Genomic DNA, 27,786 nt, shown 5'->3' with positions numbered 1-27,786 from the left:
TTACATGAAACTAACAATTTATTACCCAAAGAATAGATAATAGCATCTCCTACAAAAATATGATTTTTTTTATTGCAATGCTGACCAAATCTTTCTTGTAAAATAAAAATAATTTGAACACGCCTTGGTATATGTATGTGTCTTTTGCTATCATGAGTTACTTAGCAAAGCAAATTTACAGCATGAAAAACATTATTACTCTCAACCCTGATTTTGAGTTTTCTAAATTCTACCATTCAGAATTCTGTAACGGGTCTTTTTTCGATCCATTCTTTCACTCCTGGCAAGTTGTATACTTTGTTCTTAAGTCCACACAGGTTTGGGTATTGTTGAAGTGCTTCTTTACCGAAGATTGCTTCAAAGCTCTCTAAGGATGCTGCATAGTGTAGATCAGCCCAGGTAAGCTACAAGAAATAAATCAAAGTGAAACCTTTATTATAGATTTTTCACAGAGGGGACTCAGTTTGCTTACTTAGACCTAGAGTCCTGTCCCCTTGTTTCCATTTATCCTTTAGTTTCAAATTACCTAAGCATCTTAAGTTCTCTTAAAATATTTTACCTTCTGGTGTTGGACAAAATATGTATGTTTACTTTTATATTAGTTCCAGAAAAATATTCTATTCAGTGTATAATTAATTCATAAAGAAAATTGCCACCTTTATACCTTTATATTCCACTGTTACCTCAGTGATCAAGCATGTTGAGTAGTTATAACACCATTAAGCCTTGTTTCCATGATTATGAAAAACTAAATATGCTGACCAAGGCAGTAATTTATTTTATTAAAAACAAACTAAACGTAACGTTTCAACCTTCTAGCAAGGTCTTCTTCAGACTCTGTATCAAGTACAAAAGTAACAAGATACAAAAACAGGGCATTATATATACACAAACATTACTCCCTCCAGACTATTTAGAAAGTTGTTTGGAACTTTCTAGCAGGTGACTTTCACTTTCCAACTTTACTTTCACCTAAAAAGCTAAACACAATTACTTCCAAATAGAATGTGTTTGGACTTTTAATCTCACGCTCTTTTCCCTTCATTCTTCTTCCTTCTCCTCTCCTCTTTCTCTCTTGTCCTTTCCACTCTTTCTAACATCTTCTTCCATTCTTTGTTTAACTTCAATCCCCCATTCCCGTTCATTGTGTCTTCTTCACCTTTCTTCTCTATTTCCTTGGCTTCCTTCCATTTTCTCACTAGCATTCTCTTCTCCCTTCCTATCTGCTTAGCCTCATCCCACTCTCTGTCATGTCCTGTTTCTCTCGTGTGTTTAAATATTGCGTTTCTTTCTCTCTTAAGTCGTACATCATCCCTATGTTGTTTCAACCTGTCTTTCAGCCTCTTTTTCGTTTCTCCGATGTACACACTCTGACATTTCACTTCGTAGATAATCCCTCCCTCTTCCTCTTCTCTGTTTTCCTTTTTCTTGTTTGCATTCCTCGCTATTCCTAAGATGCTTCTCCCCCCCTTCCTGTAAGTTTTAATTCCCGCTTTCTTAAGCACTTTGCATATATTTTCTGTGGTCTTCCCCATACTCCTTATTCCAAACCTTTTCTCTTTTTCTTTCTCTTCCAATTCTTCCCTGCCCGTTTTCTTCCTTCTTCTGTTTATGTCCAGTCTATCCTGCTTCTCATAGCCATTCTTTTCCAGCTGTTTCCATAGGCTATTTATTTTGCCTTCTTTTTCACATTCTTTCATGCATATTTTCTTGATTCTGTCCTCCATATTCTTTATAAAATTTATTTTTGTCACCTCACATCACTTCTTTTATGAAATAGAAGAAGAAGACAAGTTAAGCTTTCTAGATATATTGATGAAAAGGAAGAGAGGACAAGAAATTGAAACCGCTTGGCATCAGAAGAAGTGTGCAGCAGGGGTATTCTGCCATAAAAGAAGTGATGTAAGTGAGGTGACAAAAATAAATTTTATAAAGAATATGGAGGACAGAATCAAGAAAATATGCATGAAAGAATGTGAAAAAGAAGGCAAAATAAATAGCCTATGGAAACAGCTGGAAAAGTATGGCTATGAGAAGCAGGATAGACTGGACATAAACAGAAGGAGAAAGAAAAAGAGAAAAGGTTTGGAATAAGGAGTATGGGGAAGACCACAGAAAATATATGCAAAGTGCTTAAGAAAGCGGGAATTAAAACTTACAGGAAGGGAGGGAGAAGCATCTTAGGAATAGCGAGGAATGCAAACAAGAAAAAGGAAAACAGAGAAGAGGAAGAGGAAGGGATTATCTACGAAGTGAAATGTCAGAGTGTGTACATCGGAGAAACGAAAAAGAGGCTGAAAGACAGGTTGAAACAACATAGGGATGATGTACGACTTAAGAGAGAAAGAAATGCAATATTTAAACACACGAGAGAAACAGGACATGACAGAGAGTGGGATGAGGCTAAGCAGATAGGAAGGGAGAAGAGAATGCTAGTGAGAAAATGGAAGGAAGCCAAGGAAATAGAGAAGAAAGGTGAAGAAGACACAATGAACGGGAATGGGGGATTGAAGTTAAACAAAGAATGGAAGATGATGTTATAAAGAGTGGAAAGGACAAGAGAGAAAGAGGAGAGGAGAAGGAAGAAGAATGAAGGGAAAAGAGCGTGAGATTAAAAGTCCAAACACATTCTATTTGGAAGTAATTGTGTTTAGCTTTTTAGGTGAAAGTAAAGTTGGAAAGTGAAAGTCACCTGCTAGAAAGTTCCAAACAACTTTCTAAATAGTCTGGAGGGAGTAATGTTTGTGTATATATAATGCCCTGTTTTTGTATCTTCTTACTTTTGTACTTGATACAGAGTCTGAAGAAGACCTTGCTAGAAGGTTGAAACGTTACGTTTAGTTTATGTTTTTAATAAAATAAATTACTGCCTTGGTCAGCATATTTAGTTTTTCATAATGTTGAGTAGTGAACTCAACACCAAAGGTTCTACGAGGGGCATTTCAAATCAACTGGGACTTTTTTGAGTTTATGAAATAAAAGAACTATTTTCAAGGAATGGAAAATGCATTTACTTTTCAACATACTCCCCTGCTACATTTATACCCTTATCCCAGCATTTAATTAATGCTTGGAAAGCTACAGCATAGAAAGATGCCTGAACCAGGATTCTGTCTTAATTTAGTGATGTATGGCCATCTTTGAATTGTTTACGCCATTCAAATGTCTTACTGCAGCTCAGCATCTCATCACCATATTGAGCTTGAAGCCTTCTGTAGATATCCATGGATTGCCTGCCTTTGTTCACAAGAAACTTCATCACCACACAATGTTCCATGCACACACTAACATTGTCATCTTGATTAACGGTCTCTGGGCAGGCAAGCGACATATGCACCGCCTATTAGTAATAGGACACACTATACCTCATTTGTTACAATCTGTAATGTTTCCCGCGCTAGCGATCACTCGACAGTTTCGGAGCCAGTGAGCCAGAAGAGAGGCACTTATGCAGATGCTGTTGCCACGTTGCGGTCCAACTCCCATGAGTTTTGTTGTCTGCAAGAAGCTTGTATTATAAGCATGGTGCTGATTAGTGTGGTATTGAATTTGTGCATTCCTGCATACATTGTGAGCAACCTGCCCTCAGCTTCCCCCAACATGGACTACACACTGTCTACAGTGGCAACGCTGCATGGTTTCTGCTAGAAATGCCAACGATTGGCAAGCGTGGGAAATGTGACAAGATGTACCAAATGCAGTATACTACTGCATGTAGAACTGCTACACCAGCATACATTGTTATACCTGTGAAATTAGAAGTCCCTGGTTTGACTTGAATGCCCCTTGTAGATTTGAGTCCATGACTAAGTCTTTGTGAGTGTCCCTTCAAATTCTTATAATTACCATTCATTCTAATTGTTGCAATTGGCCAAACTTGCCAGAAAAGGTAAGTACATTGGATGCATGAAACAAATTGAGAACACTAACATTTTTGTTAGCAATTCTACCTTACACACAACATGAGTTTATAATTGACAATACTTGATGCCTTGTGTATTATATAAACTCTGCATATATGTTAATAGCTGTATGCTTGCCAAGTGAAAGATTTTGGAGTCTACTCTCACAGCTTTCTTTCTCACTCATGTGACTAACTACCATTGTCATCATTGAATGTATGTGATTTTTTATATTTATGGCAAAGGGAATGAAAGACTATTAACTCACAATTTAATGTTGTTGAAGATTATAACAACAGTACTTACAGATCCCTTGACGAGGTAGCCATCGTTCCTTTTAACTATCTCTTCGAACTTGGCCATATAATAGGGGACAACTTCTTTAACAAGTGATTGCTTCAGATCCTCCTTTTTTCTTGAATTTTGCTCAAAGCGATATTGAGCAACAGCTAAAAAGAAGAAAAAATTATGTACATGGTGCGCATTTACTTTAAAGTTAATTTTCCTGAAGAGTTGTTAAGAAATTTGCATTTTATTTGGGTTTGTTTAATTTCTGCTTATTCAGATTGCAAAAGTTTGTAACTTGACAGATGTAGGAATACCGAGGTTATTTTATTGAATTTCCTAGGCCAGAAATCCACACTGCAAGTGAAATTTTGACATTCCACCTCCCAGCAAGTACAGTTAGAAAAGGGATTAAAAAAAAAAGATTTTGGAGGAAATTTTAAACTTTGATTTGTTCCTGATTGCTCCCTACTTACCATCATCCTCCTCATTTGCCGTTTCCTGCCTCTGGCTGGGTCAGCATAGAAGTTAAACCTCTCCATTTTCTTCTGGTCTTCCACCACTCCTCTCTTTCCACCGTGTTCCAATCTTGTCCTCTTCTCCTAACACTATCTGCTCTTTCCACCAACATCTTGGTCTCCCCTTTGGCCTTATTCCTACTCCTTGTGCATTGTAAGCTTTTACTGGCAACCTTTCTGCACCCATCCTCTTCATGTATCCAAACCATCTTGTCTGTAACTGATCAATTGTGTCCTGAAGCTTCACTACCCTCACTGTCTGTTGTATTTCCTCATTTCTTATTCTACGTTTTCTAGTCTTCCCCAATATACTCCTTAAGAATTTCATCTCCACTGCCTGCATCTTTCTTTTGTCTCCATACATAATTATTGGTACATAGTAGATGTTGTGTATTACCTTCTTGCATTTCATAGGTACATCCCTGTTCCATATTAACCTTTGAACGCTTTGATAAAGAGTCCACCACCCATTTGTCCTCTTGTGTTTACCTCCTCATCTATTCTTCCACTTCTCTCGATTATGCTTCCTAGATATTTGAAACTCTCCACTACACCCAACTCTTCAGTGTCATCTTTATTGTTGGTACATTTCTGGCTCTGTTTCTTGTTATTAGCACCACTGCACTGAATTTCATTCCTGCTCTTCTAATTTCATCATTCCAACTATCAAACTGTCTCTGTACTTCTTTATTCCTGTTTCTCCATATTACTAAGTCATGAGCAAACAACAGGGCCTTCATCTCTTCCTCCAATCTTTTTCCCCATCTCTTTGTTAATTACATCCATTGTAATTATGAAGAGCAGAGGGGAAAGAGCACTTCCCTGTTTCAGTCCATTACTTATACTGAACTACTCCGTTCTTCCCACTGGTGTCTTCACACAGCTCTGGTTGGCCTTGTATGTGCTGTGGACTCTACACACTACCACTTCCTCCACTCCCCTTCTCTCTTGGAGCCATCCAAATCTTTGTTCTGTCCATGCTATTGTATACCTTTTCTATATCTAGGAATGCGATAAACAAATCATTTCCATACTTGTAGTGCCTTTCCTGTAATTGCCTTATGGTGAATATCAGATCTACTGTTGATCGCCTCTTCTAAATCCATACTGTTCCTCTCTCACATTCAGCTCTGTTACTTCCCTTATTCTTTTTTCTAATATTTTCTCATACACCTTTGCTGAGTGACACATTACTGCTATTCCTCTAGTTTTTTACATTCCTTTCTGTCCCCCTTCTTGAATATGGGAACTATTAGTCCCTTTGTCCAATCACTTGGCACTTCTCTCTCTTGCCACACTGTTTTCATCACTGTACAGCCACTGCACACCAATCACTCCTGCTCCTAGTATCATTTCCACTGGCACCTCATCTACTCCAGGTGCTTCCTCCACTTCTTTTCATGTGAGATTATTTTTTTCCTTCACTTCTTCATGTTCATTTCTTTTTTTCACGTTCAGCAATTTCTTTAAATGCTTTATCCACATTCCCCTTATTTCTTCATCCTCTTGTATAATGTTTTCCCTTTCATCCCTTGCAGCTGCTTCCTCTACATTTTCTCCTTTCTCTCACTAATCTGTACAATACTTTTTTTGTTTCCATCTACATCTTCTAGCACTTTTGACCCATTCTTCCATCTAGTTTCTTCTTTCCTCCTCTACTATTGTTCTTGCCTCTTGCCCATGTACTCTTTTCATGCATTTTGTGATTTAACATGAAAGCATTTTCTAAATGCATCATTTTTGTTTTTCACAGCCTCTCCCATTCTTTCGTTCCACCATGGTGTTTGTTTCTTCTTTCTTTTCTTGCTTGTCCTTCCACATACCTTTTTGGCTGCCTCTACTAATTCTGTTTTAAATCTTATCCAATCTATTTCTACTCCTTTGGGAATTTTCTACTACTGCATAATACAGTTTAAGTATTTTTTGATGTACTATCGAACAGTTTTCAATATAGTACCTCTTACCTTTCAGAATGTTCCTCTTTTTTTTTTTTTATAGGGCGCTCACCTAAAATAATTTTTCATGTGAAATTATACATGTGTGTACCTTCCTCCTTTTAATTGTGCTTGATGAGAATGAAATTTCAAACTTTAAGTTCCAACAAGAGTCAGATTCTTTCCCGAAACAAACAAAATAACTTCATTATAATCATATTTTATGTGAGAGCAGCTGCAGGTTACAGAGTACTGCTTTAGTCAATTGAGGGGTCTAGTGAGAGAGGGAGCTATGCCACTTTGACAAGAAATGGAAATAAATTGAGTTTTCTAAAGCATTGCATTGAGTCATAATTTGTATAACAAAGGGTAATTTTTTTTCTGAACATATTGTTAGGTAAATTATTCAAAAGGAAAAATATGAATTTCAATATAAATACCATTTATTATAAACATGTATGGTATATTGTTGTAGTATACCCATGTGGAAAAATCAATCTAGCACATCAAATACTTTTGCCTGAGTGTAAATCATGTTCCCAGGGTTACTATGATCTACTTAAAGACAGCTTCATATGTCTTCTGGAGAATCTTCACTGTCCATTGTTTCTGTGGATTTTAGTTTTTGGTAAACGCCATGAAAAACTGGAGGAATATAAGGCATTATTGCCATGAGATCTTTTAACTTCAGTGCTGATATTAAATCTAGCACCGGTTACTGCAACACAACCTCTGCCACTCCTATTGCAGACGCCATCAGTAAGTGGCATAGCTCCATCTCTCACTCAAAATGCTGATGAGGACGTATTCAAGAACTCAGAAAATCTGCTGCAGAACAAGCGGGAGCTATGCCACATGTTTGTAGTTCATATGATAGATGACAGATGGTGGGAGAAGACTGAAAATGGCAAAAAGTAAAATTTTCAAGATTTGTGGCATAGCTCCCTCTCTCACTAGACCCCTCAATTATCTTGAAAGAATTTAATATTTTTGATTTTGAACAGACAGTTTTTAAAGCAAGATAATGTATTCTAAACACAAGGGAGTAGTGCATGATGCTAAGGGAGTCCTATCTATTCAATTTTCTGCAGTTTATGGCAGTAGAAAGCCACTTAATGACTGGAGGTGAAAACTTTATAGCTATGACCTCATAAGGCACAAACAATAAATAAAATGCAAAGGTACACAATTTTAATGCTGCATTTTCAGCACTGTAAAACGTGCAAGAATAGAACAGCAGTGTATAAACTATGTCGTACAGATGAGATGCAGTTGCGAGTACAACACTGAAAATAATAAGTGATGAGAATATGATGAAGTACACTTATCTAGACAAGTTAGATAGAAAGAAATTATTAAAAAAGGTGTTCATTAGAAGTAACGATTCAACTCTTACATTGTTTGAGATCTCCTAGAGTTTCAACCAGGACATCACATTCCAATGCATCCCAGTCATCCTTGCCTATCAAATCATACTGTTTTGCGAGATATCTGGCTATGGCGTTTGACTGTGCTACAACCTTTCCGTCTATCTCAAGAGTGGGGACTTTTCCAAACGGCGTGGCTGCAAGGGAAAAGAGGAAGTCATTTAGTCATCTAGAAATGTTGATAGACTGTTGCCGTAGTAGTTACGGGATGTATATTCATTGAAACCTCGATTTTACGTTTTTCAGGGGACCAAGTTGAAAAATTTAAAATGCAGAAAACTGTAAAATTTGGTAAGATTTTATAGCATTTTGCACTGCTGGGACCATGAGAATTGAATGTATAATACTGGGGAACGTAAAATCGGGGTTCCACTGTAATTCATTTGTACATTTCAAAAGTTGTAAAAGTTTTTGTGATTGTTACTATACCCTCTACATTTTAAAGTGTCTTATGCATAATTTATCAATTATAAGTATATATGTAAGCAAATAATGGATAAAATTATTGGATCACACTGCTATTGTTTACACCATTGATAAACATCATTGTAAAGCATATTTTTTTTAAAAAAATGCATTCAGGGTTTAATTCTATTAACATATACGTCTACTTCAAGTCTATTTTTATGAGTTTTGAAAGAACAAATGAAAATTATACTTTACTTGGTTTTATGTCTGGCCATTGGTCCTTCTCTATTCTGGCATCTTCATATTCAACTCCCGCATATGCAAAAATTAAGCGGATGGTTTCAGCAAGACCTCGTCCATTGAAGTAAGTTAATTTGTACGAAGGAGCCATCTTGGTGATCTATTCCACTAAAATATATAAAAAGTAGTAAGTTAATTTCATTTGGTTTAAAGAAAAATGAAAGAACAAGGGTAAAATTTCTTAATCTTATGTAACTCTTTCATTTAAACGATAAAAATTAATACAAAAAAAAAATATATAAGAAATGTGTTGCTCGAAACAAATTAATTATGTCATATCTTTTACTTCAGCTGCATGACCCAACATGTAGGTTCACACCCCCCCTTCTAACTCAAAAAGACCCCAATGCTTTTCTCCATACTACACATTTTCGCATTGAATTTAATTGACTTCCTTGTTGGGAGAGTTTCAGCTGTTGCTGGTCTAGTACCTCTCAAAAAGTGCAGATCAAAATAAAGATAACATTAAAGAATATGCAATAATAATACAATCATAGACAGAAACAATTTTAGCAGCAAATTAGAATATAAAAAGTAATTGATGTTGATGAAAGGCAAAAGTGATATGAACGTAATTTCTGGCAAATCGCAGGAATGGTCAAACAAGGCATTTTTTTGCGAGGGTGGGAGGCATGTTTTCCATCATAACAGTGTTCCTCCCTCGATAAATGGCCCTTCAGTTTGAAGTTTTCTTCCTTCGATTCCCTTATAATAATTAACAAATACTGTGCGTGAAATGAAAGTATTTTATTTTGATATTTATTTTCCAGGGTGCGCGAACTCCCTTCTGGGCGTCCATGCTTATATATATATACATGTTTTTCTGATTTTGGGGGATGCGTTCCTCCCGTCAGCAACGCCCATGGTACTGATACTATTTTCCGTATGGTCAGTGGAGTTTGAAACTGTTCTCAACGGTGTTTACCCTTGTGAAACCACGTTATTTACATGTTATATTCCAGGTTGTCAGAATTTTTTGTAGGTGATCAGGCCACTGATATAAAATTAAAGGTAAGTGATGATAATAACAATAAAATAACATTACCATAAACTAAACTAGTAATAAATTATTTCCATGTGAGAGACCCGGGTTCATTCCTCGGTGGTGGAGAACCAGGAATTTTTCCACCTGTTCAATCGGCTCCGGCGCCCATTCACCATTGCATAAGGCAGCCATCGGTGTGGTGCAAAGCACAGGGGAGCATTTTACTTTTTTACTCCTTTTAAGGTAAAGAAGGTAAACTTCCCCGTGCCATGAAGGCACATTTGGGGGGGATGTGTATTCTCGATCTCTGCCATTCTGGAGGTGTGATTAGCACCATTCTTCGGCAGCCTTTACCCCTCCCCCCCAAGGTAGCCATTGATTTGGAACTGGGTAAGCACCAGCGCCGCTTTATGTGGGGACAAGGCCGGAAAAATTCCGACCTTAGATCTCCCGGGCATCGAACCAGGTTCTCCCGCTTGGCAGTCAGACGCCCTACAGACTTTTTTTTTAGAAAAAGTAAAGCAAGACCATAAGCGCCATCGTTTCCCTCACATCATACACATATCAATTAAGGTCATTTTTTCATTCAGGACAGACGAATACAAACATCCAGAGAGAGTGTGTCTTAACCGGGATTCGAACCCGGAACCCCTGTCGTCGTAGCGCGCTGTGGTAACCACTCCGTCACGGAGGTACTAACCACTCAACCACGCAGGACGACATCTGATTAGACCACCATGGCTCTAAAATAAATTATTTGATCACATCCTTGAATTTATCAGATGTTGTTATCCGACATCTTTTTCTCCTTATTTTTTCACATTTCATACCGTTGATACACTAAAATTAATAGTTATCCTGTTTTGTTGTTAACTTGTACACATCTCGTTCAAGAAATTCGTTAGAGGTAAAGGGGGGGGGGGGTATTATAGTCTACGTGTGTGACCTCCCACATAAGGCAAGACTAATGTTTGGAGTTATGATCATTTAGTTGACGGTGTGTGCTCCTCATTGATAAAAAATATCCGCGTCTGAGTAATCTGTTATCAATATGACTGCTTCAAATGGACAAGATTTCAGTGATTTTGAAAAGCAGTTAATTGTGGAAATGGTTGTGGATGTGGACAAATGCTATGCATTTCACCGTTGAAGTCCCGTGGGAAAGTAGAACATTCAAACAGAATCACGTTCGATTTATTTACATAGTACGGCACGAGATTTTGTGTTCAGATTACGTAGCATTATCAAGAGTATCTGACGTTCATTGTTTTTGACGTCGGGGATTAGTTTCGTAAATTTTGGGAGGCGCCAGTTCTGTAAAGTTCCTTGTAGACGTGCGTTTCTGTTTATTGTGGTGTAGTTTGACAACCAGAGTTATGCAAATTTGTGCCTAAAAATTGATCTTTCACATATATGAAATCTTCAATAGAGAGCGGTAATTATATAATCTAGTTTCGTGACCTTTTTAGAGCAAGTTTTGTGGCTCAGTTCAGTAGACAAAATGCCAAATGCTCCAGACAAGGTTTCAAGAAACCTCGGAATGGTTGTGGTTGTGAGGATAGGACAGCAAGCAAAGGTGTGTATATATTATTTCATGACCTTGTCGTGTTGAATTCCATCCTGTTATCAAACGAGGATATCTTACCACTGTAGAATTGCTTTACGTGAAGAGTAGTCCATGTACTAAACAAACATTTAAAATGAGAATATTATACAGAAAGTAGAAAGTGCAGAGGTAAACAAATACGTACATGGGCTGACGAAGGTGAACATTAGATTTACTCAAAATTGTTGCGAACCGGTTTATCCAGAATATTCCATCTCAGCTAATAACTTAGGTTTGTATTAGGGGATTGTAGAGATGAATTTAAATCCAAATGACAAATTGTGCCTTTAGAGTGTGTTAAATACGTACATGGGCTGACGAAGGTGAACATTAGATTTACTCAAAATTGTTGCGAACCGGTTTATCCAGAATATTCCATCTCAGCTAATAACTTAGGTTTGTATTAGGGGATTGTAGAGATGAATTTAAATCCAAATGACAAATTGTGCCTTTAGAGTGTGTTAACAAATACGTACATGGGCTGACGAAGGTGAACATTAGATTTACTCAAAATTGTTGCGAACCGGTTTATCCAGAATATTCCATCTCAGCTAATAACTTAGGTTTGTATTAGGGGATTGTAGAGATGAATTTAAATCCAAATGACAAATTGTGCCTTTAGAGTGTGTTAACAAATACGTACATGGGCTGACGAAGGTGAACATTAGATTTACTCAAAATTGTTGCGAACCGGTTTATCCAGAATATTCCATCTCAGCTAATAACTTAGGTTTGTATTAGGGGATTGTAGAGATGAATTTAAATCCAAATGACAAATTGTGCCTTTAGAGTGTGTTAACAAATACGTACATGGGCTGACGAAGATGAACATTAGATTTACTCAAAATTGTTGCGAACCGGTTTATCCAGAATATTCCATCTCAGCTAATAACTTAGGTTTGTATTAGGGGATTGTAGAGATGAATTTAAATCCAAATGACAAATTGTGCCTTTAGAGTGTGTTGAGGTGTGTGGATAAATCACTGGTTGCGAAAAGATTGAAAAGTTTCAACTTGAATGTAGTTCTACACTAAGGCACGTTTATTAAATTGAATAATCAAGTTTTAAGTCCACTTTATTTTCAGATAAGCAACTCTGCACTAAACCTACAGCTTGATCAAGATGAGAAAACCCTTGCCGCTGTCGAATTTTCAACCGCAAACGAGCGGAGGGAGTGTTTGACGATACAACCAGCTGCTTACCATGCAATTCTGCCCTTGCGCTGCCAAAATTTATGGCATTCTTCAACGCATCGTCGTCCCCTTTATTCAGTGGTAAGTGTTTGTATGATCATGAAGGGGAAAACTACACAGCGAAAGCAGAGACGTAATATTTAACGTCGTTGAAGTTTTTGACAACGAAGCAAGGCATTCTCCTGAACGTGAGAATTAATATATTAATGCGCAACCGCAGGGTAGCTCGAACAATACGGTACAGTCGCGTGAAATTATTATGTATTATTTGTATTGTTCTTTAACGGATTCATAACAAAAGCACTTAAATTGTGAAAACAGTGACAAACAAATACTGTGCAATTTTTTTTTCGATATATTTTCTGTTTTCTTGACGATTTTAAAATCAGTTTTACAACACCGATTTATTAATCTATTACTCCCCGACATAATTTTGAGGAATGCACTCGCGTCACTTTCTGTGTGTCTTCAGGAAGTTCATCTAGGGTGACCAGACGTCCTCTTTTATCCGGACATGTCCTCCTTTTTAAGTGTCTGTCCGGCGTCCGGGCGGATTTTTTAGAAATCGGTAAATGTCCTCCTTTTTTGGAAAGAGTATAGCATTGACCATAGCAAATGTGCTGCATACAGAATGCTTCATTTGGGGCGCGTTAAATATTCGAGCAATACTCACCTAGCATCTGGGAGCTCAATACAATCACTTTCCCGACTGAGTCATTAGTAGGGCGCGTATTTAAGGCACTAAAAACCTCTGAAATAGGCAGTCAAATAGGCACCAAAATGATGAAAATAGGCTCTTAAAAAGCACCATAAACTAAGAAAAGGCATTAAAATAAGCAATGGATGTGAACTTATTTAAACTTTCTTCTTACAATGCACAGTTATACTGTATCACCACTTCAGTTTATACATAAAAGTGCGCTAGCGATTAACATACTATAATACTCTTTTGATCGAAATTCATATTTGCGGGGAATCGTCTGTTAAAGTAATTCTCACAAAAAGAGCTTGTGTTAACGACTGCGAATTTGGACAAATGATGAAAAAACAATTTGCACTATTGTAACAAAAAAAAATTAAATCAATGTACCAATTCAGACCATTAAATCTGGTGAATTCCAGATTTCAGTCAGTACAACATCAACAAAACCTTACATCTTGCAATATAGAGAAAGCCAAATGCACGTAAGAAAAAGCTGAAGTATGCAAAAATTGCAGAATATCCATTTTTTGGCACGATTAAGCAAAATAGGCACTAACCATCAAAATAGGAATTTATAGGCACTATAAAGATGTGTTTTCGGAATAGAAACTCCATGAAACGAACTTTAAAGTTTAAACATGAAAGCCTATGGTTTACTACAAAGGAATAAAAAAGGCAAATAGGCAAATTTCCGCACCCCAGTCATTAGTATTAAGCGCTGAGACTGCTGGAACGCATGTAGTCTGCAGTGGCGTGCCCAGGGGGGGGGGGTTGGTGGGGGTTAACCCCCCCCATTGGTTTCGTCATTTAAAAAAATTCAAAGCAAAAATAAATTTTATTTCATAAATGTGTTTGAGTACCAAATCGCCAATATTGTAAAATGTTTACATTTGGCAATGAGAAATATATTTGCTTCTTCAATTACTTTTGATAATATTGGAGTTGAGTTACAGCAATGCACAGGCATTCATTCATTCCTTCGACACTGAAAAGGAAGGAGAATTTCCTTCTCAGTATGGTCAAGGAATGAGCCGTAACCCTTGGAATGCGAACTGAAGGAATCTCTCCTCCCCTTTCTTCCACCCACGATGACCCTCTTAGGAGAATGACCCTCCCTTTCCTGTTACGACAGTGCTGCTAACTTTCCTTTCCTTTTTTCCCCCTTGTTATACCATTTATGCCAGCAGAGCAAAGTTCTGTGAGATTTGAATCACTACAATTAGTAGGCAAAGTAAGTCAAAATCTTATATCGCACCTGGATGCACATTTATTTCAAAATATCAATAATTATAATAATAATAATAATTGTTGCAGGCAGTAGCGAAGCATGGTTTTACGAAGGAGGCAAGCGATGTTTTGTACAATAGCATGCCGGGAGGAAGGGAGGGGTGAGGGATGCGTTATATAGCTCAACTGGCCCAGTCAGTTTCATAAACAAAATAAAAACAATTAATATGCCAAAATATTATACGATTTACTCTTGTGCTCTTTACAAATTAGATATTTTTTTCTCAACCAATTTCCAGCCTTCAGTTTATTAAATTTTCTTGTAACATTTGTGAAAGATCTCACTTGAATTTCTGCGTAAATAATTTAGCAGTTGCCAACACTACTGACACTGACGCTACTGGGTGCTGTCAACACTGGTGACGTAATTTGAGCTGGACCAAGCTGGATGTATGGTTCAGACATTCGACTTCCCGGACCCACAAACACTCGCCCCGTATCTTTGTGCCAAGTCCTGGTGTTCACTGGGGTTGTAGCGAGTTGCATTCTGCAAGGTAGCAAGTCGAAGTGGTTGTGTTGTGTGTTACGTTTCTGCGTGTGTAATAGATTTTTGACGTGAAACTAAAGATGGATAGAGAAAAGAGGAGAAATACATTATTAGATTATTTCCAAAATAAACAAAGAATGGAAGTTGAAGCTTCACCTTTCACAAATAGAACGTCAGAAAAGGTCGATTTAAGTTCAGAGGAATTCCATCCGAATTGCAAGAGTGAAACGTGCGAACTTTCAGACTCTGATATTCAACAAGAAGGCATAACAGAAGATATTGGAAACCTTGTTGCAAAATTATGTCAAGGAACTCTCGAGGTAAGTGACGTTCATTATTTGATAGCACATATATCCATAGGCGGATTTAGAATTGTTTTTTCTGGGAGGGCACAGCATGTGCTGTAAGCATACAAACGTGTGTGTGCAGGGGAGGGGGGTGCCCGCGTGTGTATGTCTGGAAGACGTGTGTAGGATGTCACCCTGTCTGGCAAGATTTTTCGGGCTCAGTGACAGATCCTGCGGTGCGGTACTGGGCTTCGGAGGGGAAGGGGGGGAGTGGCCCCTTCAACAGTTGGTTTTGCAGTTCCATAACGTTAACAACATACAAAATTCCTCTTCATAGACCTAATATGAAAATGAATATGACATATTAATGACACTGTAGTAGAAAATGTTAATTACTGAAAGGGTTCGTATATGTTTGTCGACTGTCAAACAAATGTTTTGACCAATAATATAATAATACAATGCCAAAAATGTACACAATATTTAGCAAAATCATCTCCACAACAAGAACAATGTTCATTAAATTGATGTTTTAAATCCACTTTATGCACAGTGAGGCTAATCGGGACTGGACCTAAAGTTTAAAGTGAGATCCGAACCACTATGTGCCTCCATCGGGTATCGAACCCGGGACACCTTGATTACAAGGCGACGACGCTCCCACTGAAATGAGACTGTGGTATCGTCATCTTGCAGCAATGCAAACACGTCCAGTAATTGCTCTTGAAGCAATTGATATGTGCAGTGAAGTAATATTTCCCTGGGTAAACACACGTTTGCGCATATTATGTACAATCCCAGTAACAACAACGTCAAATGAGAAATCATTCTCAACTTTGAGGTGGTTGAAGACCTATCTTCGAAATACCATTTGCGAAGAAAGATTAAATGGGTTAGCTGCTCTGAACATTCACCGGGATATAAAAGTTACTTGTGACGAACTTACTTGTTACTTGTCAGAACTCGCACAGAAACCTCGATGCCTAAATTTCGGAATTTAAATTGTTGAACTGTGGTACCTTATTTATTACTGTCTTTAAGACATCAAGTAGTCTTAATCTCTTTAATGTTGTTACAATGTTGAGTGTACATATTTTTTGTTTAAAAATTATATTTGAGCAATTAAATATAAAATATTAATAATTTGGAAATATTCAAGCAGGTGCTTTTATGTGATGCAATAAAAACATGAAGCATCCATAGCAAATACATTGATTGCGTTCATTGGGGGTAAAATTCAAGTATATTAATTATCTAATTTATTACAAGAAATTTGACCTGTGAACTGGAAAATGTGTTGGATTCATAACCCCCCCCCCCTTACGAAAATCCTGGGCACGCGCCTGGTAGTCTGTGCAGTTCCTTGTCGGTTGATTGATTTGGTTTATTTTACTTCGCTTTTCTGCTACTTTTGGCTAATCGCGAAGATGAGTATGAGCGATGATATGATGATTTTGATGAAGGACACCAATGCCCCGGCCGGGATTCGAAACCGAAGCCTGTGGCGTTGTGGCGCGGTGTACTAACCACTCCCCCGCAGAGGTCGGCCAGTTCCTTTTCGAGTTATACATACGCGATACAGAAATGCGTAGTGAGAATTTTGATTATAAAGTAATATTTACTTCCATCAAATAACGAAGCGAAAGTGTAAATTCAACAATGATCTTGCAAGAAAATATCCAGTTTTAAAGGATGGAAGAAACGAATATGGGGTAAAGGTGGTTGCCACTTTCCCCTGCTGTTGAAAGAGTGCTAGAAATGTTCGTGGCATTGAAATCATATTTCTCTACCCAATCTAAACTACCTAAAATTTTAATTTGGCTTTTTTAAATAAGTTAAGCGAATCTTACTTGTTACATTTGCATTCACTTGTGGAGATATTTCAGTCTAATATCCAAGAATTAGAAAAGGAGTAAAATTATGTGCTTCAAGTTATAGATATTCTTTGTAATTTGTTAAAAAACAGATTAGGAGATTGCTTTCTTTGCTTAAAGGTAAGATGAAGTTATTGAAAGAGATCTTCTGGAAAGCATCTGTGAGCAAAATGTTGGTAAGATTTTTGTGTATTGATTAAATTCTGAGTAATGGCAAATGTATAGCCATTTTTTGCGGTGTCCTCTTTTTTATGACTTTGTCCTCCTTTTTCGCCATGCTCTGTCCTCTTTTTTTTTTTAATGTATGTGTCTGGTCACCCTAGAGTCATCAGTAAAATCATGTGAATTCTTGAACCGAGTCTCGGCCCGGATTTGAAAGAAAGAACTTACTTCGTCTATAGTTTCGAACCACGACCTGGAAAAATAAATTGATCAAATGCAAGCGATTTCTTACACACTTTTCTGCATGTTTCCCATACAAAAATGCATACTTTCCCAGGGAAAGCAACTAGCTATAAGAATACGGATAATATAGGTCATAGCATTCAGGAATTCCTTGTTTCCAGAAGTGGGAAATCGTAACCCTCGTTCACAAGTTTCTATAAAGGAAATCAGTGGTCTGAAGTAGCGCGCTACATGTAGCTAGCTACAAAATTTGTAGCTGTAGCGGCTCTACATTATGAAAATTGTAGCTGTAGCGAAGCTACAAAATTCCTGTAGTTGTAGCGAACTCCATTTCTTCTCAGCAATTTGAGGTAAATTTTGAATGTTGCAACAGCGTCAAAAATAATTCGACAATAACGCTTACTTTTGCAGGAGGTTCGTGGTTAGCACATCGCGCTACGACGCCAGGTGTCCTGGGTTTGAATCTCGGACTGGGCATGGAAGTTTGTGAGTGTCTATTTATCAATTTCATCATATCATCACTCATCTCCATTTTCGCAAATTAGCCAAAAGTGGCACAAAAGCGAAGTAAAATAAAGTAAATCAATCAATGAATTTTTCAGGAGGTTCATAAAGACAAAGTCTATTGCTTAGAAATACAGATAATCTAGATTATAAATATCTTGATATCGCAGATTATAGATAACTGCATAATTTATTTAATTAGTTTCTGAATAATTCTAATGTTCAGATAACTGACATACATGAATACATTCCGGCTAACATCTACTTTTTGAGCGGCATTGATATTTTGTGGAGAAACATGCCTCATTTGCGACACCCCTGTGAAAAAATGCCTCGTTTGCGCCATCTCCTGAACAAATACTGTGGATATCCATGTTGTAAGAGACAGCAAAATGTCAATAATTACTGCATAAAATACAACTTGCAGTGTTGCACGAGCGATGCACATACACGTTCTGGAATTACAATTATTTTCATCATGATGTTTGTTCACAAATTTTAAAATTACAGTACATTTAGAACACTTGGATTTACATGTCAGTTTGCTCAATATATTTTATGATATTGTAAAAAGTAAGTAAGAGTTATTGACTTTCCTGTAGAAACGACAATTTTCTTTAGTTAATGTACAGTTTCAGAATTTATGTATATTTTTCCTACTTTTACGTCTCTTTTCTGTTACTTTCACTAATCATGAGAATGAATGGTTTATTAGTAATTAGAGTAGCTTGCTGCCATTTGACTAATTGTGAGAATGAGGAAGAATGATGATGAGCAGTGTGGGGAATTGAGGTTCGCATCCTCCCAACTAGGCGTATTTCGTAGTTTATCTTTTGAGTTCACTTTATGCACAGATAAGCTAATCGATACTGGACCCGAATCACTATTTGCCTCCGCCAGGTATCAAACCTGAGCCCCTTTGATTACAAAATGTCCACTGTGTCTTCAAGGGGACACATTCCAAACAGGAAAACTTCCGTAAAGCATCGCTCCACCTGTTTCTCATTTATACCATAGAAACATCCCCCAGCTATCTCCAAGGTTCAAGCAAACACGCCCCTCCCCCAAACTAACATTACGTTAAAGGTCTAAGAAGATACGATTTTAAATTGAAAATATCACTTGTTTATGCTATTCCCCTTTTGCGCAACACGTTATAGTTAATTTCGATACAAATTCCAAATAAGAAGAAGTCTGTGACAAACATTTTTCATATGACTTAATGAGCAGAACACGAGACCTCGTTGCATTAATATCCAATTATTGCTCCTTCTTCCATTATTTCATTAAAAACTACCCCACACTTTGTCTCTCCGTGGGCATAGTAATTTAGACTCACGAAGAGCTGACGACAAAGCAGCCAGGGACCAGTGACATATCAACATGGTGTATTGTGTTTTGAGTGCCCTGCTGGCCTCGCAACTAGGATGTCTCGTTTTTTATCTTAAATTGAACGGACGGAAATGGGAGAACGCACAGGGGTCATGTTTCTGTGGGATAGTTTTTTAAACCGTTATACATAAACTTTTAGTGGAAATGTCAGTTATAGAAGAAGGATATCAGTCATAATTATCTAGATATTCAGAAAATGTGGTTGTCCATCTTGTTTACAACAATCATAATCATTGAAAGAGACAGTGAGATATATTTCCCGTTCAAAATACTGCCTTCATATCAGTCTATTAAAAAATGAAATATTTATTCTCCAGTAAAATATGTTTATATACAAACCAAAAATAATCCTTCAAAACTTTATTTGCGTATAGTTGTAACTTGTAATAATTTGGGTAACACCCTAACATAACACCCATATATGAAATTTGAATTGATATATCACTTAGGTACGTTATTCTCAAACACTATAGCAAAAATAAGTAAAGGAAGAAGTAACGCACTTATCAAAATTACCGAATGACTGGAATCATGATAATAAATAACGGAATCTATTCGCCAGTAAGTACAACTATCATACTAGGGCTTCTTTGGAATATCTATGTGGTTTTAAGTTGTTGCTTTTTTATAGAGAAGTAGCGAGTACCGAACAGCGAGCTACTTTTTGGTAAATGTCGCTGTAGCTGTAGCGAAGCTACTTTGAAAGTGTAGCGTCCTGATCACTGAAGGAAATATACATAACATCGCACATGCACATGTGGTATAAGATTGAAAATATAAGGATCTTTGGCAGGCTGTTGTTGGGCAATATGAACGTACGCTATTTTAAATCTCAGTGGTGAAAACAATCGTTCCGATTGGTCGCAACTGGGAACGATAAGCAAGGTTTTTCTGTCAATATCTGTATCGTTGTTCCGAAGGCCTTTCTCTTCTGAAGCGCTTTATGCATGTTTATCATTGACATTCTGTCAAAACAAGTTTCCATGCAACCAGCGCTGGAAGCAATAGATCTTTCTTTTCCAATAGAGTTTCCGGCCGTTGGGATATTTCCCCAGAGGCTTGCAAGAAAGTCAAAATTAGCACACACTAATAGTGCTGGTTTTAGTTCTGTATGCAAAGTAGTCAATAATGACAAAGAGCACATCGACCCTCCAATTATCTTTTCCAGAACCTATTTGTTTTGACATAGGATACATTGAAAACATTCTAGTTTCCTGAAGCTGCTATTGTTATGCTCCCCCCCACACACATCCCATTAATTACACTGCTATCTTTACGCATTTTAATTTCATGAAAGCAGACCTTCGTGGCGGAGTGGTTAGCACAGCGCGCGGTGAGACACCAAGGATTCCGGGTTCGATTCCCAGCCTGGGCGTCCCTTCATCCTCATATTCGCGATTAGCCAGAAGTGGCAGAAAAGCGAAGTTAAATAAACCAAATCACTAAACAATAAATCAATCCATTTCATGAACTCCACCAGCCGGTCCAGTCCCGATTAGTCTATCTGTCCATAAAGTGGACTTAAAACAAAAATACATTTCAAAGTGAAATTTACAAACTGCGTTATATAGCATATTTTTATTGGATTCGGCCCAGAGCCCGAGCTTCTATGGTTGAGCCAGTACACCCCCGACAGTCTGCAGTGATGCAGACTGTCGCTTTCACGTAGGCACACAACTAACAAATACGAACCAAATTAATTTCATCTAGCTAGTTACAACATGCTTTTGCTCGTGGCTGTACAGTGCTTCTTTATATACAGCATAATCTGCCACGATGTTGGAATATGATCCCAGCAGAACTTAATCCAGCAGCAATTGATTTTATGATCCCTGCATGACCTTACCGCTATAAATAGCTGCTGTTCAAGTAATTATCTTATAATGAGCCGAGACAGGTGGTGATTTGAAATTCTCAAATATTGATGATTGTAACTCCTCTGTAGAATTAATTACTTCAATGAAGAAGACGAGAGAGATTAACATGACTTTATTTATTATTCATAACCAATTTAGGAACTTGACTGAAAAGTGACAAACTAAGAGCGCAAATTGCAAGAACACAGTTTTCACAACTTTGAATCTTCTGCGACCAAGGACGTATTTGGGGGGGGGTCCAGGGGGTCCGGACCCCTCCCCCGAAAGATTTATCAAGTACTAAAATTAAATAATGAAAAAAATATTCGTTTAGCCTTTGTAGTATAATTTCCTCTGAACTTATTGGAAGACAAGGATTATATTGAGATCATACGGCTTTGAAGGACAGGAAGGACGTATTTAGGGGGTCCGGACCCCCACACACACCCGAAAGACTTAAGAACGAAAATTAAATAATGAAAATATACTCGTTTAGCATTTGTTGTGATATCCTCTGAACTTATTGTAAGAGAAGGATTATATTGGGATCATATGGCTTTGAAGGACAGGAAGGACATATTTAAGGGGGAGTCCAGGGGTCCGGACCCACCGAAAGACTCACCAAGTACTAAAATTAAGTAATGAAAATAGTAGCATTTGTTGCATAATTTCCTCTGAACTTTTACAAGGCAAGGATTATATTTGGATCATACGGCTTTGAATGACATTACAAAGAAGATTTATGTACACTACTACTCAAAATAATATGCATAAAATATTAATCAGAAAGTTACTTTTCTCCAACTACATGTAACATAATTTTTGTTATTCGATAAATATTCAATTATTCATCTATATTTTACATTAATTTAATTTGCCAGGGCACTTGTTTTTATGTAAATTATTCCGATCTTATCTACAGGTAAGCTACGTAATGAATATGCACTCATATCTCTATTCTTATAGTCTTTTTACCTAATCGCGTAATAATAATATATTAATTTATGTATTGCAATTCGTATTAATTTGATTTATAATTATTTTAATATAAACATTATTATTTATAATAATATTATTATTCCTGAGACACTTGGTTCGGACCCCCCCCCCGAAACATATTTCTAGATACGTGCCTGTCTGCAACTTGCTTTTGGTCAAAATGTTCCCGCGCTCTCAGGTTTATTTCAGGGTTGTTCATTCGCGCGGATTTTATCCTGGGGTTTTCTTTGGTATTTTTCTTAACATGTCTGCTCGATCTACCGCGTAAAGTGAAATCGTATAGCATTTTGATGCTATAACATATTCCATGGCATATTTCACAGATACTATCCTAATTTTCTTAGCATATCGCGTAGCATGACCAATCAGGAGCGAGCTCTCAGTCACAAATGCAATGTCGACCGAGTGCGATGTAAACACTGTCTCACTTTCACTTCGAATTTTTAAAAGCAAATAACTATTCAACCGAGAGGCAAAAATGTTTCATACGAAACGGTTTCAGGTACGGACACTTCGGGGATGTAACAATTTAGGATAAATTGTAGAATCTGACATCATAATCTGGTTTCTATATTTTACACTCAATTTTTCGATCTAACAGAGTTTTACTTTGGTTATTCTGTTTTAATACAAACAACTTTATTCTATTATTAACAATGAAAGTAAACTTTCTGCTTTTATCTAACTTGAAGGATACCAATTTCCAGGGGGAGGTGGGTCGAAAGACCTCTTCGACCTCCCCTCCCGACGCCCTTGGAGGACATCCATTACTGCTAAGGTGTGCAAAGATGTTCATGTACGTACTGTATTTTCAAGGAACCCCAGTCTGTTTTTAATGGAAAATAATTGCACTTTATTAACAATAAGTGTAATAAAACAAAAAAGAAACATGAAAGAGTTTCTGCACAAATCTCCCGAGCTTTCATTATTCCATTGTTGATTCACCTGGATTTTTAAAATTATTAGACGTATTGTAAATTAATTTTGTATTAGTCACTTTCTAGTTTTGCAACCAATACTTGAAGTTTTTCTAGCTTGACGTGTCGATGATTGAATTAGAAATTCGAATTCCTTGGCCAACTCTAAAAGAGATCTTTGGTCACACCTTAACCAACGTAGCTGATTGTTTCTGCACTGTTAATCTTCTTCCTTTATTTTTATGACATCACAAACAAATTCGGAAATCGAGCACCACTATCTTATCGGCGCAGGAAAACAATGGTAGTAACCTGTGAATAGTTTTTCTATGATATGCAAGACTGCAGGACACTATCAAGTACTGCGAATAGTACGAACGTGTGGAATGCAAGCAATGTGATTCTCAAATTACGTTGTCCGTGCGTCACGCGATAAGTCAACAAGAGACTCTAACGTGAAGTTGACTTGAAAACGCGCCATTAACCAGGCATTCGTGAGTAGAATGTAACAACGTCATGCATTCATTTGCTGTTTATTGGCTTCGGGACTCCTCACGTGCGTCAACCGACTCGCGAGACCTGGCTCACTTGGAACGGTGGTGGGGAGCAGTGCTCGATTTATAGAGACAAAAGGGGCAATTGCTCCATCCTGCCACAAAAATAGAGCCCCTGTAATAATTTATAAAATCATGCTTTTAATATTTGTTGAAAGATTATATTGTGGCCGAGTTGAAAACTGCCAAGACTATCAACACCAGACCTGGCTTATGTGACGTATGTTCGATATGTTGATCTTGAGAAGCCGAAAGGAAGATTAGCGTTCCTGCATTCTATTTAGCTCTCACATGGCTTAAAAAACCGGCTGCGTATCTCCAAGAATTTTTAGGAAATATCGAGGTTTGCTTGCTGCTTGTCAGTTCCAATTACATACAGTAAACTGACTGTATTTGGAGGATTGCCCCTCCTTTATTTGCTGTGTATTTTGATTTTTAGCTCGAGGGGTACACTGAACCTGTGTGTCCCGAGGATCAGTGATTTATTGAGCCCTAAAAATGTTCACGACTCGCTCAATCTTTTCATAAAGATTTTATTTTTATAATAATTTTGGTGACAATTTTTCACCCCCCCCTCCACAGAAAATTCAATATAAACCCTTGCAAAGGTCTCATTTTGGTGGGAACGGGTTCCTGTCGGTTTTCAGTGCATTTCCCCATTGCTTAATACTGGAGAGGCGCCCTCCACCCATTCCGAGCTTCCGGAGATAACGCCAGGAAGGGAAGATGAGAGAGATGTTTGCTCTCAAAAACTCGGACAATTTTTACAAATTGTAGGAGCGCAGTCCTCGCACGTTACCGCCAGTCTTCGGGAAGTTTACTTTTTAAAGGTAACTCCTACAGTTGCTCCTTTTCAGTTACCCATACATTACGGCTACTTTATTCTAGATAAGATCTAACTTGCTGCATACTTCGTGGATAAACTGTAGACTGTTCTTTTTAACTGATGGCTAAGACAAACATCAATTTTCATTTAAGTCAATCTAATATGTTTAAATATGGAAATACAGCGGTAATAAAATTCGAGTAAACTCCAATTGAAGGAATTACATCACGTAAAGTGAAACAAGAGAATTTCCATGAAAAATAAGATTTTATTATTTTTACCTCACCACAATTTTAGCCATTACTGTTAAAATGTACAGAAAAGTAACAATTCAGTCACTCGTTACCTGAAAAGAGTAACCAAGTTACTTCAAAGTAATGATGACCCTACGTTCACCCGCATTGTTTAGTATGAATAGTTTCTGTTGATTTTAACTGTAGCGAAGTAATATATATATATTTTTATTTTTTTAGGAGTGTTAGTTTAATGTTGCTAGAATTTCCACCTCTTTATTGGCTTTGTGTGTGTGTGCTTACAAGTGTTTAAAAACTGTGAAAATGCTCCAGGATACGACGAATTGGACGAACGGAAGTCACACGAATACTGACACCCTTACGAATATCCTTTTCGCCTCTAATTATGTAGCGGGAAATGCCTATTTGACTGGCTTTCTTTTAGATGTGATTAGTTTTATTTGGTTAGGAGCGCTAGATTTAATCTTGTTACTGATTTTATGTTATCGAGTTAGGGGTGTTAGGTTTAAACTGTTAAATTTCCGCGTGATATTTGGAGTCATGCGAGTGCGAATAGGATACGAGGAATTGAACGAACGCTGGTCACACTTCGGGGTAAAATCTGTTATTTTTGGTTTCCGTATCGTTAAATAAATTATATGTCGCATGAAAGACTGAAACCTGTCGATTAAACATGAAGTCGAAAATTTCGAGGGTGTACGGTCGGTCACCTGCTCCGACGGAGGAGTGTAAAACGTTACTAACCCACCAGTGGAAGGTGCGGGGAGGAGGGGGCGTAACAAGTAAAATTTGTTGTTAAATAAATGCTCTTAGTCCTAATAAACATTTTGTACTCCATTTAGGGCTCACTCACAGAAAATGTTATTACCCTCCCCACATTTTTCTGACTTCGTTACGGTGACCTACTCAAGAAGGATGCCCATCCCCCCCCCCCCAAGGCCAATGGCGCGTCCCCCCTCCAGATCACGTCATAGTCCCCATAAAGAATTTAATTACGAGAGCGTGTGTACATCTCTCCTATTACTGAAAAGCACTTTTCTTTAAGCTTCTTGATCTCCGCCCTCTAATTTCTTCCTTTTCCTCATCTAACGGATTAAATATGGTGCACCAACCAAAATGACTTAGAACCAGCTAAAGTAAATGGATTACTAAGGAAATATATTCCGATTAACCCCCGGCGCCTCATTACACATATTGTAAAATAGTGAAAAGGTGTAAACGCTTTTTACATATGTTTCAGAAAAATGTGTACAGTAGATGGTGAATCTTACAATATTTTAAGTAACCCCTCCCCCAAATTTTGATGGCGCGGTCCTCGCCGTTTATCTCTGTGGGCACATCTGCTACTCAATATTGTTTTTGTGAAGTATTTTTAACTGTCTCTCTCTTTTTCCTTTCATATTTATAACGCTGCAACCTGAACAGAACCTCTCAACTTGGAACATTTTTCTCTTGTGTCTAAGGAAAATTTTCTTGTGTGTCGGTGTCGCCCTTGGGGGTAATTTTCGCATTTTACAATGATTTTCGCTTTTCACCCGTAACGCTAAAATCTTGCAGGGTCTTCAGTGTAGCGATGACCTTTTGTATTCACAAAAAAAACCAAACTACAAATCCACGCTTTATCGCTCATCGAGAAAAACTCACGTCCATAATCCTGGCGTCGAACTACTGACCACAGCACTTCAATTTGCAGAGACACTTGTCGGCGACTCGGCGCCCTATAGGAAATGTGGCAAGGTCACAACCAAATATTACACCAGCGGCGTGCCGGTTTGACGTCCGAGACAGAAAATCAATGAGTCGTCCTCGCACACGGCACCTTTTGTCCAAAAAAAAAAAGAAAAACTTGCTGCTCGAGTGCCACGTGGGGCCTCCCAGTTTGTCGTTGGCAGTGCACCAGTTTCACGAGAAAGAAGACGGCGGAAAGAAATGGGCGTCACTTACCAGCCTGTGTGCTATCAGCGCTTGCAGTCGGCGAGCCGTTGAACAGCGACGAACGCGCTCCAAAAGCGACTGGGACCAGCAACCTGGGAAGTCTTAAGTGCCAGCAGGGTTGCCAGTCCAGAACGGAAAAAATCACATTTCGCCACGGCTTTCGTCTACGGACGAACATGCGCGGAGGGGGTAACTTTTTGAGTGGGGGGGGGGCAGATCTAATTTTCATCCGAGGAGGTAGAGTGTGCTTTTCAGGGCAGAATCTTTTGTACGGAGGAGATCAGGTTGTTGATGTATAATTGATTAAATGGTAGTTGTGGTCGGTCATACCCGCTTCTGTAGAATTATTCAAATACTTTCCCGTGACAATTTTTTTGTGTGTGTACGTGTGGGAGAGATTTATGAAACTTCAATCTTACACTTATTATCTAAAGTAACTTATGACCCATTATTGTAAAAAGAAAGATAACTTTGACTCTCTATTGTAGAAAAAGAAAAGAAAAGAAGAGAGAAATCTCCGCGGCGGAGTGGTTATATCAGCACGCTACGATACAAGGTGTCCCGGTTTCGAATCCCGGCCTGGGCATGACCATGTGAGTGACCCTTCATCAATTTCATCATATCATTAAAATAATCGAAATCATTCATTCAAGGCTGTTTATGAGAATGTTGGTGTCCTTAACGTCCAACCCTGCTTATGCATGAAAAATTGAAATCGAGAGAGAAAAAACCGTACGCACCGAAAGCGGAGACGTAATATTCATTATTTGGCAACACGGGCACAAGCGAAGGCGAACTGCGGTGACCTGAGAGAGGAATACGTAAATGGCTGTAGACTTTAGTTCGTCAGTTGGCAACGGTTTTTCTCTTCTTGGCAAGACTTTATTTGTATTTTTCTTGTTTCTACACCATTTGTCTAATCGCGACGATGATGATGATTGGTATGAA

The 27,786-nt window shown here is 37.9% G+C and overlaps 1 protein-coding gene across 2 annotated transcripts; it reads right to left on the bottom strand.

Moving 5' to 3' along the window:
* Positions 1-26,961, bottom strand: LOC145994780 (glutathione S-transferase-like). 2 transcript variants are annotated; one of them, XM_083131042.1, is made up of 5 exons: positions 26,848-26,961; positions 8,730-8,882; positions 8,036-8,203; positions 4,209-4,351; positions 1-404 (listed from the first exon to the last, which is right to left on the bottom strand). In XM_083131042.1, exons 2-5 carry the CDS (start codon positions 8,863-8,865, stop codon positions 237-239), a joined length of 615 nt encoding a protein of 204 aa, XP_082987168.1. In that variant the 5' UTR covers positions 8,866-8,882; positions 26,848-26,961; the 3' UTR covers positions 1-236. The 2 variants fall into 2 exon arrangements, with proteins under 2 accessions (XP_082987168.1, XP_082987169.1); XM_083131043.1 differs by lacking the exon at positions 26,848-26,961 and adding an exon at positions 26,548-26,700.
* Positions 26,962-27,786: the final 825 nt, after the last annotated feature.

This window comes from Lepisma saccharinum, chromosome 11 (genome assembly GCF_977018435.1).
Source record: "Lepisma saccharinum chromosome 11, izLepSacc3.1, whole genome shotgun sequence".
Lineage (NCBI taxonomy): Eukaryota > Metazoa > Arthropoda > Insecta > Zygentoma > Lepismatidae > Lepisma > Lepisma saccharinum.
The sequence above is the reverse complement of the archived record's forward strand: the minus strand, read 5'-3'. Positions and strand labels throughout refer to the sequence as shown.